This window comes from Diadema antillarum, unplaced genomic scaffold (genome assembly GCF_040938485.1).
Source record: "Diadema antillarum isolate AM-2024a unplaced genomic scaffold, OU_Dant_1.0 seq00001526_RagTag, whole genome shotgun sequence".
Lineage (NCBI taxonomy): Eukaryota > Metazoa > Echinodermata > Echinoidea > Diadematoida > Diadematidae > Diadema > Diadema antillarum.
The window spans coordinates 241,945-255,647 of NW_027272258.1; the positions used below are offsets into that span (position 1 = coordinate 241,945).

Below are 13,703 nucleotides of genomic sequence, written 5' to 3' on the forward strand. Positions count from 1 at the left end.
TGAAATATTTGATGAAATTAAAGGGATGATTTAGTTTTGGCCAAGAAGAGGATTCCGATTTTAACTTTTTGCAAGATAATTAGAAACGATTACTAACATGAAACGTTTAAGAGAATACAATTCTAAGGGGAATTAAAAGTCCTAATGATAGGTGGCACCCATCTTTTATTAGGACCATTTTGTTTGCTTGAATATTTCACTCAACATATTGAAATAACTTACTACTCTGTATTTTCAACTGGAGGAGCTTTACTCCATCTGGTAAATTGTTTATCTGAACAATGTTTTTTTTTTTTTAAATGAGAAATGAGGAATTATCAAAATATCAAAGTTTTGATTTCATTTTGTTCTTTGGAGGTGGTGAGTCCAAATTTCCCACATCACATGCTCTTCATCAAAACTGGGATGAGGGTTGAAGGTTCAAATTATGACTTACTGATGGCTCTGTGGACCTGGTCCATATGCTGACTCATGCTGATATTGGCTTCTTTTGGATGTTGGGATGGGCATCCTGGCTCAGTTGGTTCTCTTGGAATGTCTGTAACAGGTGTCCACATTCAATCTACCAACCTGTAGGAAAACACAAGCAGAAATTATTATTGTCATTACAATGCATATTAAATCAAAAATATATTAATGTCATATCACATAGAATTACTGTATACGCCAAATATTTTGCGAGGTATTTATTTTTGCAAATTTCACAAGTCAGGTGCTATTCGTGAAATCAAAGACACACGAAAATAATAACTCTGATCCTGATATAAATAAGACACTTTTCTGTTTAGTACTCTACTCCATGATCACAAATTTAACCACTCGCAAAATTGTCGGGAAGTCCTGATTTGCAAAATTAGACTCGCTAAATATATGGCATATACATGAATAATACTGGCCCCATGGATAACCTTGTAGTAAAAGAATATTCCAATTCATCATTGAAAAAAACAAAAACAAATGGAAACTGCCCTTTGCTTTCAAGTTGACTTGTGCTCTCAAAGTTAAGTTGAATTCACAGAATACTGTATATGCCAAAGATTTCGCAAAGTTTTTATTTTCGCGAATTTCGCGAGTCAGGTGCTATTCGCGAAATTAAAGACACGCGATAATATTGACTCTGATCCCAATCTAAATGTGACATACACGCGTACTCTTCTCCGTTCGGTACAGGACTCCACGATCATGAATTTAACCACTCGCAAAATCATCGGGAATTCCCGATTCGCAAAAATTTAGACTCGCGCAATATATGGCGTATACAGTATTAAATTTGGTTACACTTGGATAAAAAAATAAGTAACAGATTGCTAATATATTACACGCTGGTTTTCACAGTAGGCGCATTCTAGGTTTCACTTTTAATCGATAACTTTGAGACCATTTCAGTGAAACATATTTGCTGTTCTGGTGTTTGATTTTTTGACCACAGTCAAAATACATATAAAAATGGTCTCTTTCTCTTGAAACGGAACAATGTCACAAACACTTTACTTTGGGATGTCAGCTACCAAGTGCACATGTTAGACTTGAAACTTGCACAACAAGGGATGGTATAAATCCACCAGTCAAATAAGCTTCCAGACAGGTTCAATGTAACAAGCAGAGGAGACTCTGCTGATCTAGGACAGGGGATAAACTTGAACACTTCTCTATCTTAAAAAATATTCAACCAATCAGGGGCCGGCCTATATCAGTGAATATCAAATACCATCAATGCCTATCATGTGCCTACAATTGCTGCATGGTGTGGCTGGCGAGTCTACTTTTTTTTTCCTTCCCCATGTGGTTGCCTACAAACAACAGTCCTTATTATTTTTTTTCTTATTTACAATGAATGTTATTCAAATAGCAATTGCAGTACAGATACATTACTTCAAAAACAAAGTTTGCTTGCTAGCTAGCTGTGAAAAATTGAGTGTTATATGTGTAACATGTATACGGACGTCAATGGATTTCTTGTGTAAGAAGTACAGTGTATAAGACTACATCTCAATCTACATAAGATTGATATGATTGGCCCATACCAGTCCAATGTGCATGCTCCATGCATACACTATGTACAGCAAATTGTGAATGACTATTAAACTTGTACATAAGAGAGCGCAATCTACACTGTACTTTGATTGGCAGTCAATGAGTTCTATGGAGCTGATCTTTGTCATCAAGATGGCAGTGATCATTATGCCATCCAGCAGTGTCTTTTTCAATCCTGGGTCTGTGTGTCTGTAACATCACAAGTTATTATCTTCATATTTTTGAATGCATAGGGTAACTTTGGATAACCTGATCCATCCTCCCATTGTGTCCCACTTTTTCCCCGATATAATTCATTTTAATTTTCAGAAATTTCTCTATGATGCCTATACACTTTCCTTGACTTTCAGTGAACTTTACCAGTTTGATGTTATTCTATGTGTCTTCATTACTTTTTCTTCTCCAGTGTTTTAGTGAAGGTTTCAATTGAGACTCTTTAAAGTGCGTGTCCCTTTTCTCCCCATTAGTTCCATCTATCAAACTCACACTTCACCCTGGGGTATGCCATCTTACTCCCAAAATGAATTTTTAAAATCCATGAGTCACACTGATAAACCAAAATTAAGATTACTTTAAATAGATACCTAACAGTACTACCAGTCTTTGAATTAGTAATTATCAGCATGAGTTGGCTATCAAAAACATACTGAGTTGCAAGTAAGGATACACAACATCACAAATACACGAACTGTTCCATTTCTTCTTGGTCTCCCCTATGATCACTACTGAATTATTGTCATACCATCAGCTCTCCTTCAACAAGACTGAAAGCAAAATGAATCTTTTCAGTATTACACTACAGCTCACTACACAGCATCCATTGCATTTTCTTAATGATTAGCATGAAGAAGATTGTTTCGGGTTTGCCAACATTTTTCTTCTTTTTTTTCCTCACTCAGATACAAAGCTGGTCTAGAAACTTACGTGTCAAGAAATATTTTCCTGGGCTGTGTAAGATCACTTCATTTATACTTCCATTACACAGGAATACAGTAAGTTTCAAGAATATACATCTGTGAAATGAAATGTTCCTTGAACGGAAGAGGAAAAGAGAAGTACGGAGATAACTTTTTAGAAGTGTACTCACAATATGAACTGCGCTTCAGGGCTGAGCCACAGGAACATTTAGTCATGGGCACACACAACCCATGTATATTCCAATTTGAATCTTGTCAACGTGAAATATTCTTCTTAAAAAAACTTTTGAAGTCTTGCTGTGCTACTATCCTGACATATAGTCCAGTGTGGATCCAGCTTCTATAATACACTGCACAGACAAGCACCGCTACTTCTCCCCATAACTACTTCTGCCCTGTGTTTTGCAGTGGGAAATTCACACCGTGATACACAAGACTGTGGGTGCAAATTCCACTCAGCCTCAGTGGTGGCATGATATTGCCAAAGACCAACTCAAATGTGTACACAGCAAAACAAGCAAAAATGGAGGTAGGCCAACGAACAAAATGAAGGTAATTCCGAACACACCTTGTATGCATATAATGGAGCTGATTTCAATAGCTCACCTTCTAACTGCTCCACTACATTCCCAAAGAATTGATGGAGCGTAGCACAGTGACGTATGAAGACAGGGGAGAGAGAGACACAAAACAACACAGGCAATGACAAAAATGTAAAACTTTTTACCACTGAGCCTATCACAGGAGGCTAGGTTAATGCTGAGTTCACTATAGTACATGCTAATACCAACAAATTCACACCATTAAATGACAGACAGTAGGACAGAATGACATAAAGTTTACTTTTGAAGTTAATCCTTCAATGCTGCAAGACTTTTCTCATCCACTATCACTATTATCATTACTGGCCAAGATAGAACACACACTATACAGCATCTAGCCAGCTACATTATCTCTATTCTTCATATTTTCTCTATAAATGTTCACTTTACAGCTTACAGATCATGCACAGCACAAACAGGTACTGTGGCAGTCACAGAAAATCTCAGGATTGTGTTTAAAGAAGTCATTTAGAGTACGCTTCCCTGTATTAGTGACACAGCTTTATTTTGTGGGTTATAACATGTTAAGAGAAGTATGTATTTACCATTCATATGGTTGTCAAACTACATACCCCAATGATTACACCAGTGTGGGTAAAACTACCATAATATCACAGGGCAACAGAAAGACACACTAACACACTGTATACACACGGATATTGTGGACAGCATATTTTCACGCAGAAAAGACAATTGACAGCTCAAGTTGAGTGAACACCGCCTAGATGCACATTCCATTCTCTATTAAGCCATCGGCATCCTCCAAAGCATTCAAATGCCAACTACATGCAACTTTGCCAAACAATACATTAAACTCAGTGCATATAGAATGGGTTGCTCAGATTGTTGAAATTACAATATTGCAGATCTTACTCACGATTCATCTTGACCACAGAATCTTATTCTGATGGGAATTGAAAAGAGCTTTAGTCTGATTCTGAAGAGGGTTTGTGGTCAATTGAGAACCACTGATCATCACTGGCATTCAATTGGCACCAGACTGAGACCATGGTCTTAATTCAGGCCAGTCTGGTCAAACTACACATTGGTCACAATGCTGCAGCGCAGTAGTCATGGTTACTACTGATTGAGAGTGGCTGTAATTCATCTTGTGAAACAAGGGAACAGACACAGCATGCATGCTGAAGCCTTTCTGTGCCAACCATCAAATCAATAAGAATCTCATCAAATGCTACCACTTGTAAATGACTGCGTAATGCATGCACTGCTTTCTATTCTTGTTCAAAGGGATTTTCTCTTCTTCTTCATTTGTATGAGCTGTGCTAAAAATGATAAGTGGTCATAAAATCCTGAGTGCCTTTTGAAGGTATAACAGTGGACTGTGACTGCCCTCTCAGTGCCTGTACAAATTTCTATTTAATAATGACATAAGGGTGCAGAAGGGGTCAACCATCTGAAATTATTTTGAGAAATTCAGTTTGAAATAAATCAACCTAATGCTTCACATGTTAAATCATTATGTAATATATGTACAGTTGCAACTGTCTGGCAACAAAAACTTGCTGTTTTTCATTAGCCAATTTAAAAAGTAGCATTGTGTCTTTATTAAAAAACCATCGTACAGCTGTAAATCAAGAAATGATAGCTGTAAAAAGATTCCCATACTACTTGTCTCAAGTCTTCTAGTTTGAGTGTTGTCGTCACGTAGCGGTTTCTTTTTTTTCAGCTTGATGGATTTTTTTTTTCTTTAGGAGCAATAAAAAAAAAAATCTAAACACACGTGTTGAGGATGTTTCATTGGACAAGTTACTTTGCTTCATTCATTTTTAAAAAGCTACAGTTAAAAGTACATGTTACAGCATAAAGCACCACATTTACACTTGTGTGCATGTTAACACATTCAGTGTTATTACAACTACAAAAATACTGTAAAAGTGGTTTCTTTCGCGTACAGAAACTTTCGCGGTTTCCATCGGTGCCGACTTTTTCGCATATGTTTAAATTTGAGGTCGGTAATGATAGTGTTGTAACAACCGACGAGTTCAAAACATTTTCGCGTGATGTTAAATTCACGGTTCAACCTCAAAGCGCGAAAAGCACTAAAATAAAACCACCGCGAAAGAAACCACTTCTACAGTATGCTGATAATGTATACTATACTGCAAATGACAGAAAATGACAAGAGCACTTGTTCCTATGAAAAGAGCTGCCAGTGGATTGTTTGGAATTTTCCAAGTACAAACAAACTACATGTAGATATATACAAACTAAATATTTACAATATCAGCTGAAAATAACAAAACTCAGAGAGCTCTGTATAACTCGCTACACACATCAAACAGACTGAAAAATATGAGACATTTCTGTCATTAATGTTGCAGTTGATTTACAATGTAGGTTCTTGTGAGCTCCATTCACATACCTCTGACATATAAACAAAATTTAAACAGTATGAATTGCTAAGTGGACCCAATTCACACACACTACAGTCTTCTCACTGGGCTGACCAACCTACATACCATAATGGAACATCTCGTGTGATCACCTAAACTCTGCTCTTAGTAGTGGCTGTATTTCTCGCCTGCCATATGATTTCACCATACCTGTGCACAAAAGAGTGATGAACTGGAATGCCACGCAAACTGAAAGTCAATGAATACCCTGTAATCGCTTCACTTCTTCTCATATTTCTGTGTTTGCTCACCACTAGTAGTGCAATTCATATTGTCAACATTCTCCTTTTCCTAAAACTCTCATTGTCAGAATTTGACAACCCACATATTTGTCATTCTTTCTCATGCAAAGGCAGCTTATCAAATTTTTGTTATCATATGACGCATTAGTAAAAACGTTGACAATTACACATATCTAAGTAATATCAGCAATAAAATACATCTTAGCCTCTGTTTGCCAAGTAATTGATGAAATGTGTACAAATTGTGAAATCTGTACAACACAATAACATTTACAAAATCTCTGGTTTCTATACATAATAACAGCATATTTTGCATTGTACATGTTGACTGAATTTTTGACATTCCAGGGCAAGACAATATAAATCAATGTTCAGCAAAAGGAAGTGACTACTCACACCATGATAACCTACACACACTGCTAGGCAAGGAAATTGGATTCAGAAAGGTTAAAGCACTGGTGCACTGTGTATAGTGTGAGGTATAAGAAAAAGTTTAGGTAATACTGATATAGATGAAACAACTATGCCATCTAATATCTTGTTTATTACACAAAAAATAACACTCAACAATAAAATCACATCTATGTGCATGAGGATTTTTTCCTACTTAAAGTAAACTGTTAGTATGACTGTAAGCTTTGAAAGCAGGAAGTCATTTTTAACACCATATATAAATGTTTCAGCATTCAGTTACATATGACCCAAATACAGAAATTTAGCTTTTCTTAACCCATCCCCCCCCCAAAAAAAAAAAAAACCCAACAACCTACTTTCCGTATTGAGGTCAGTCTGTCAACCCTTTTTATTAATAGCACCAGTGTTTGCTGCTTTTAATACTGGTTCAATTATTTATGTCATAACTAATCAGCTAATGTGAAAGAGTGCTGTTGTACATGTTTTTTTTTTCTGATGGGGTGCACACAAGATGTTAATCAATGCTCACAGCACACAGAGTAGATAGTTCAAATTTCTCTTGTAAAAGGCACTTAATAGACTGCACCTCCGAGGAAACAGTCAAATGTATTGCATTTCTGACCTTCTCAGCAAAGCATTGGTACAATGATCCAACCACAAGAGATCATGACAATTGTGCAAGACTATCCTAACAAGTCTCATTTCACAGCTCCAGGAGGAAGATCAATCTAGACAAGACATGTAAGAGCAATGTCAAGTTCTACAGTTTCTCTAACCTTTTTCATAAACATTGTACCTATGAATGATGCCATACCAACACCACCTAACAACAAAATGTGTCATGAAGAGATGCACACTGTATTGTTGACCAAATCCAGTGAATTGCGTTCAGTCTATTGCAGCGTGGTTTAGCTGTTTTATGCCTGACATCCTTCTGATGTTCCCTCTCTTGTTTACAAGGATTTCTACCTAATATCACTTCAGCTTGACAACATTTACCTGATAACATGCGTTCAAAGTACACTGTGTGACAATGCCACTATCTTAGTCTATATCTACAGACCATCTTGTCTCACATAATGGCTTTTCCCATTTCTAACCATATCATGAAAATCTTCTAAGGAGTTAACAGTAATAGTCAAAACATGCTAATTAGAAGTACAAGCATCAAAGACTACAAAGAAGGATACAAACTTACAGACTACAGAAGAAAATAAACAAGAAGGAAGGAGATAAAAAGACAGACAGACAAATAGATAGACAGATAGATGGATAGATAGATAGACAGATAGATAGACAGATAGACAGATAGATATGAGACAAATAGACAAATAGATAGAGAGAGAGAGAGAGGGGGGGGGTGGTGAGAGGGGAGGGACATACCTGTGATAAAGGGTTGCTTATTCTGGACTGCGTGCTATTAATGGGCAATCTGTAAAGTATTCCACTGAACTTTGGCTGGGTGGATCAAGTTTGCACAATAAACAACATGAGACCATAGAGCATACCTGTAACTCCATGATGAGATACAGTGCTCACTGCTTAATCGGGATGGGTTGGGAGACAATTAAGTTTTTTTCCCAATTAAGCGATGCCATTGCTCAAGCAGGGGCTGGTATTAGCCCGTGCAAACCACACAACACAAAGCCCAGTATGTGGGCATTATACTAAACCATGCACAGTTATCAAACCCCCTGATAACCACAGCAACAAGCACACGAATGCTACAACATGCAGACACAAAATGGAGGGAAAAAAACCCCACAGCTGTCAAATAATTTTGGCAAAAGTGCATCATCAGAACAAACCTTCATTCATTTGATCCACAAAATAACCCTGTTCAGAGGGAATCACGATGCCTTTTACCTGATCCATGCACAGAAAGAGGCAGCACTACTAACTTTAACACACTGTTTAATGTGTTAACAACATGCACATTACGACGACACTGATTGCAACGATCGTACGAACAAATTTTCCCCATATTCACACCTCCTTCTTACACTGTCACAAACAAACACACAAAGTGCACGCATACTATGCACAACAGGGAGAGTATGGGCCGCATGCAGCGAAGGTGACTCTCTGTGTCTGTAGCTCTGTAGCAACAAATGTTCCGACTGCAGTCGGCATAATCTATCTGGAATTGGTTAGAAAATAACCCTTCTGATGAGGAAATTAAATCCCTGCAATTATTTCTATGGATTTACTTATCATCTTAAGACGATGAATGATGGACAACGGAAGTGTTTCAGTCAGAATTTGTCCCAATAAAGTGGTTAATGGTTCTGATTAAGTGATGAAAATAACACATTAACATTTTGTTACATCAAATTTTTGTTGCACTTAAGTGGGTTCCCACTAAAGCAGTTCCCGATTAACAGGTAGGCACTGTACCACAAACCACTACAGGACATACATTATACCTTAAACAGAATGCTGAAAGACAAGGACTTTGACCTGCATTAATGATTTTCTTTTTATATAAAATATATATGTTAGCTTTCACAGTGGGCATAGCATATTCAAAATTGGTCGTCTGTTGGTTATCACGTGAGTCTGTCCTTTTATACTACTTTTATGCTCACAAAAAAAAAGAAACTGATTTTAATCCCTTGGATACCCTCATCTAAAAGGATTTCAATACTCCACATGACAATTCTCATGACAATTCTCATGACAATGTGTAGTGATAAAATTTTATTTGTCATTATGATGACCATCTCTTTTTTATATATGAGGGGGGGGGGGAGGAGGAGGTTGCCACATTTGCCACAAAATTCTTCAGCATCTTATAAAGATTATTAGAGGATTCAATTTTCATTACATTCCTACCATGCAGCTCCTGTGAGTCACAAAAGTACAGAATTCTACAAAAAAAAATTAATCTGGCCAAGATATTATTCTAATTGTGATGTGCTCATTGAAGCACATCACTCGGAACAGCCCACCTAGTCATGAGGTATACACTGAGGGGCGGGGCACTGAAGTTCACTGGGAGGCATCACTCCGATAAGATACAGCCTTTCTGGTCAAATACCATTCATTCTGGCCCAATATCTCTCCTGTACCGCCACTGATGAAAAACAAATTAGACTCGGGGGGGGGGGGGGGGGGGGGGGGGGTTCTGTCCCCTCACAAAATAGTCTGAAGGAAAATCATTTACCTGTTGCCCCCTGAGATAGGTAATTTCCCAAAGTTTAATATGCATCACATCCGGTTTCTGCAAGCAATGGACTAATATTACTCGGGTACCAAGAGGGAACAGTGACATCTTCCACTTCCTGAATAGTGGAATCAATCAGCCTGGGTTCCACACAGATGCATTCACTGATTTGATATCCCGCTGACATTGCCTGATGTACCATTGTATCTCCAAAATAAATGGGACCCATGACACCGCTCTGCCCTCTATTCCAGAGACTCCAACTTCAAAGGGGTTCTTTCAAGTCTAATCATGCATGAAAAAGCCACTGGTATGTCCATTAGTTGGCCCTCAACATGCTTTATTATACCACACAGCCCATATTCACAAATGGACAGTTTTCTAGAAGATATATACCAATCTACCAGTTGGAAATATTCCCACATTGAATTGTACTTTATCTCCTCACCTCTTCAGCGATCATTGTAGTGTGTATGTACGATGTCTATCTAGTTAAGATTCACAGAGTACAATGAAACATATCATGTTTGTCTTACAGGGCCATTTCAAATCATGCTCATGCTGAATTACATGAAATGAGTAAAATGAAATTGATGTAATTAAGGTAGATATGTAAACAAAATCAGAAATAAAATAAGAAAGTATGGGTTTTGAGTTTAATGTCTTACAAAATAGTGATAATATATTATTATCTGTGACCCCATGCACACACAAGTTGAGTTGAAATATGAGTATCCCCAATCTATTGTAATAATCATGTTTTTGGTTCATAATTTAGCAATCATAACTCATTCCCTCATCATTGCTAACGTGTTCAGACACAACAAAAGTTTGGTGTGCAGGATACAACATGAAAGGGTAATTTGTGTGATACCAACATCATCACTTTATCTCATTGGAATCTCTTCTTGACACAAATATATCTGCTTAGGAAAAAAAAATACATATATAAACCTATAATGATTGGTAACTTTTTCATTTCACACTTGTATGTCTTGTTTTAATCAAACTTGTGCCATTTCATTTGTTCGATTTCACTTGAATTTACAGCAAACTAAATCATACATAGTGAATTGTATTTTTAAAGGACAATCTACTGCAAGGGGAGACTTGTTTGGATCAAACTGAATCTCAAAGCAGGTGATCAATGTTAATGCTCAATTGAGTAATGGGATCAGTTCTGGGAGAAAGTAAAACATTCTCCAGGGGTTGAGAGCCAATCATGAGTTAATGAGACACAGCAATTGGAAGGCTGTAGGTCTTAACAAAAAGGTTCGACAACACATCAACATTGTGTGAGAGCATTATAAGACACCTTCCATACTCCAAGGTATACCAACAGACAACTAAAAAAACACATGGCAACTAAATGCCATCTCTTGGACACATTACCTTTCAGCATTCAAAACACAGCCTCCGTTTCAAACTCGACTCCATCAAGCAAACAAAATGTCATGCACTGTAGTACTCTTGAATTGTAGAATTACCTTTGAATTCAAAAGGTTACTAGTCTGTACAAAGTAGTCCTAAAATAACTTCTGTCTAGCAAAGTCAACAGACTTCCAAAACAGAGATGTTAATTGCATAGTAGATGTGAAGCCACAGGCATTAGTCTCCTTTACAATACCTTATACTGACACTACTTACATGTATGTACAAGTGTTAGTCCTGTAATAACCAGGCTTTGACCAGACACTCAGAGGGTGTGTGAATATTCAGCCAAACTACTCAATATTTCCAATAATCAGGCCAAAACATAGGATGATTCACAATCTAAATGAAGACATTTTGACTTTGCAGAGACAAAGAGCCTTGAGTGATGCATCTTATTTTGTTACTGTGTGATATAGTGAGGTCTGAGATTGGAGCTCATCACATAAAATAGAGAGATACACACAGTATATCACCCTACAGTCCAGGAACTCACACAGGCTCAGTCCATGTCTCAGACCACAGTACTGGCTACTGGAAATCATGCTACACTGGCTGCTTCTCAAGGATCTAAATGAGATGTGGAATTATGCACTCTTTCCCTTCCTTGGATACCTCAAACACTTACAAAAGATAAACACTACAGTTCCCCATACTTATGCTGAGAGTTTAATCCAAATTAAATCTGCTGAACTTTCTATAGAGCATGGGGGTGGTCCCAGAGTATTCACCTGTTTTGAGAGGTAATGACAATGATTTCTTCTTTTTTTTTTTAATTCAGCTCCTGGCTATTTGATTAAACTGTGTACAAGTATGGATTCTGGGTTATGTGATTTATCAGTAGAACAAGCAAAGGAGGACCTTCATTAAAACACTGATCAAAGTAAAAACCCTGAAGACAAATGGAGAAATCAGATCTATACAAAGCCCACAAGTCAAAGAGGCATTGGAAGCCAGTGAGGGGGAACAGCTTACAAAATGACAGACACATGGACTGATAAACAGACAAGCAGACTCTGGTCATATTGATAAAGACTTGTACATGAACATTCACTGTGAGAAACAGAGGTAGTGAACAGAAAAAGAAGAGAAAAGAAACTATATACAAGTTAAAATACACAAAGAGGACTTAATCAAAGGAAAGAGAGCTACCAGACATATTCACATTTTCACACAAAAAAATTAATCAAAAGCAAAGAACAGAGAGAAATATGAGAGGTAAAAAATAAAAACACGAAGTATGAAAACTGAGTGAGAGAAGCGGATATTGGTATACAAGGAAAATTGTGCTCTCACGCATTGAGAGAGAAGGGGGGGGGGGGGAGAGATAGAGAGAAAGAGGTGAATACAATGGCTCCTCTATCTCCTCCTCACTCATTGTTCCTATGGCATTCCAATGAACAATAGTGTTACTCTTTGCATGAATGCAGAAGATGGCCTCAAGTGGGTTTCTGGATTTAACTCTACCCTGACATGGAGTGTATTATAAACTTTCCTACACCCCTCTACATTCTGCCACAGATGTAGGCTGCACACACACACACACACACACACACACACACACACACACATACAAAAAAGGGGGGGGGAGCTTTGGCACAGATTGCTTTATTGCTTTTTCTTGGTAGTCTATAAAGCAGACTCTTGTGCCATAATTAAAATGATACTTCATTTATTTCTATAACAATGGAAGCCTAGTCGAAGGAAAAACACTTTTCCCACTGATAGTTCTGTTGTTTTATTCAATTTCTTCAAGAAGACAAGAAGTAACTGTGTAAACAGGTCATGAAAGATCCAACACAAAGGACCACACAGGATAATGCAAAGAACTGTGATATGGCTGACTAGTATTATCTAAAAATTCAAGCACAAATATGCATAGACTTTGCTTTAAAACGTTACCTATATCATCTAATTCTTAAAGTTGTCAATGAATAGGTTGAAGACATTAGAAATTCATCACAATATCTTGAACTGCCTGATTTTGGAAGAGAAAATCTCTGTTTCCTCAGACCTTGGCCAGGAATATTTGAGTTTGATGGCAGAGCTTAACGTCCCCTTGGGTGATCAAATCCTCCCTTTCTCTTCAGTGGCAGCAGAGGTAGAAAGTAGCCACCATGCACCAGCTTTCATCTCAGCTTGTGTACATTTCTATTCACTGTGTTAACACAATTTGCACAATACAGTTACACTGTACTTTAGCATGTAGTCCATTAGTCCTTGAACACTTGACAACTAGGTATTTCATCTAGGAGCATTAACCCTTCAAGCAGACGTGACCTTTCATTTGGGAGTATAAAGCAATATAGAAAGACAGTAGTCTGCAGCATACACAGTAAACTGAAGCCTCCAACACAAAACCAAAATAAGAATAGCTAGAAGAATTTTCTTGGGCAACATCTGATATTTTTTGCTAAATAATTCTGTTTGGATGATAAATCTGTGAGCAAAAAGCTGGACTGGAAATCATGGCCTTGGATCAG

General features: G+C 37.4%; 1 protein-coding gene across 3 annotated transcripts in view; it reads right to left on the bottom strand.

Moving 5' to 3' along the window:
• The window catches only part of LOC139710375 (epidermal growth factor receptor kinase substrate 8-like), a 77,188-nt gene that overhangs the window by 30,352 nt on the left and 33,133 nt on the right, over nucleotides 1–13,703 (bottom strand). The window contains exons 1-2 of one of the 3 annotated variants that reach the window (XM_071622292.1): nucleotides 6,034–6,362; nucleotides 437–570 (exon numbers count right to left, since the gene is read on the bottom strand). In XM_071622292.1, coding sequence (XP_071478393.1) covers nucleotides 437–510 — 74 coding nt within the window. In that variant the 5' untranslated portion in view covers nucleotides 511–570; nucleotides 6,034–6,362. Of the gene's footprint in view, nucleotides 1–436; nucleotides 571–3,121; nucleotides 3,546–6,033; nucleotides 6,363–13,703 lie in introns of those variants that run through there. The other 2 variants (XM_071622291.1, XM_071622290.1) reach the window with 2 other exon arrangements.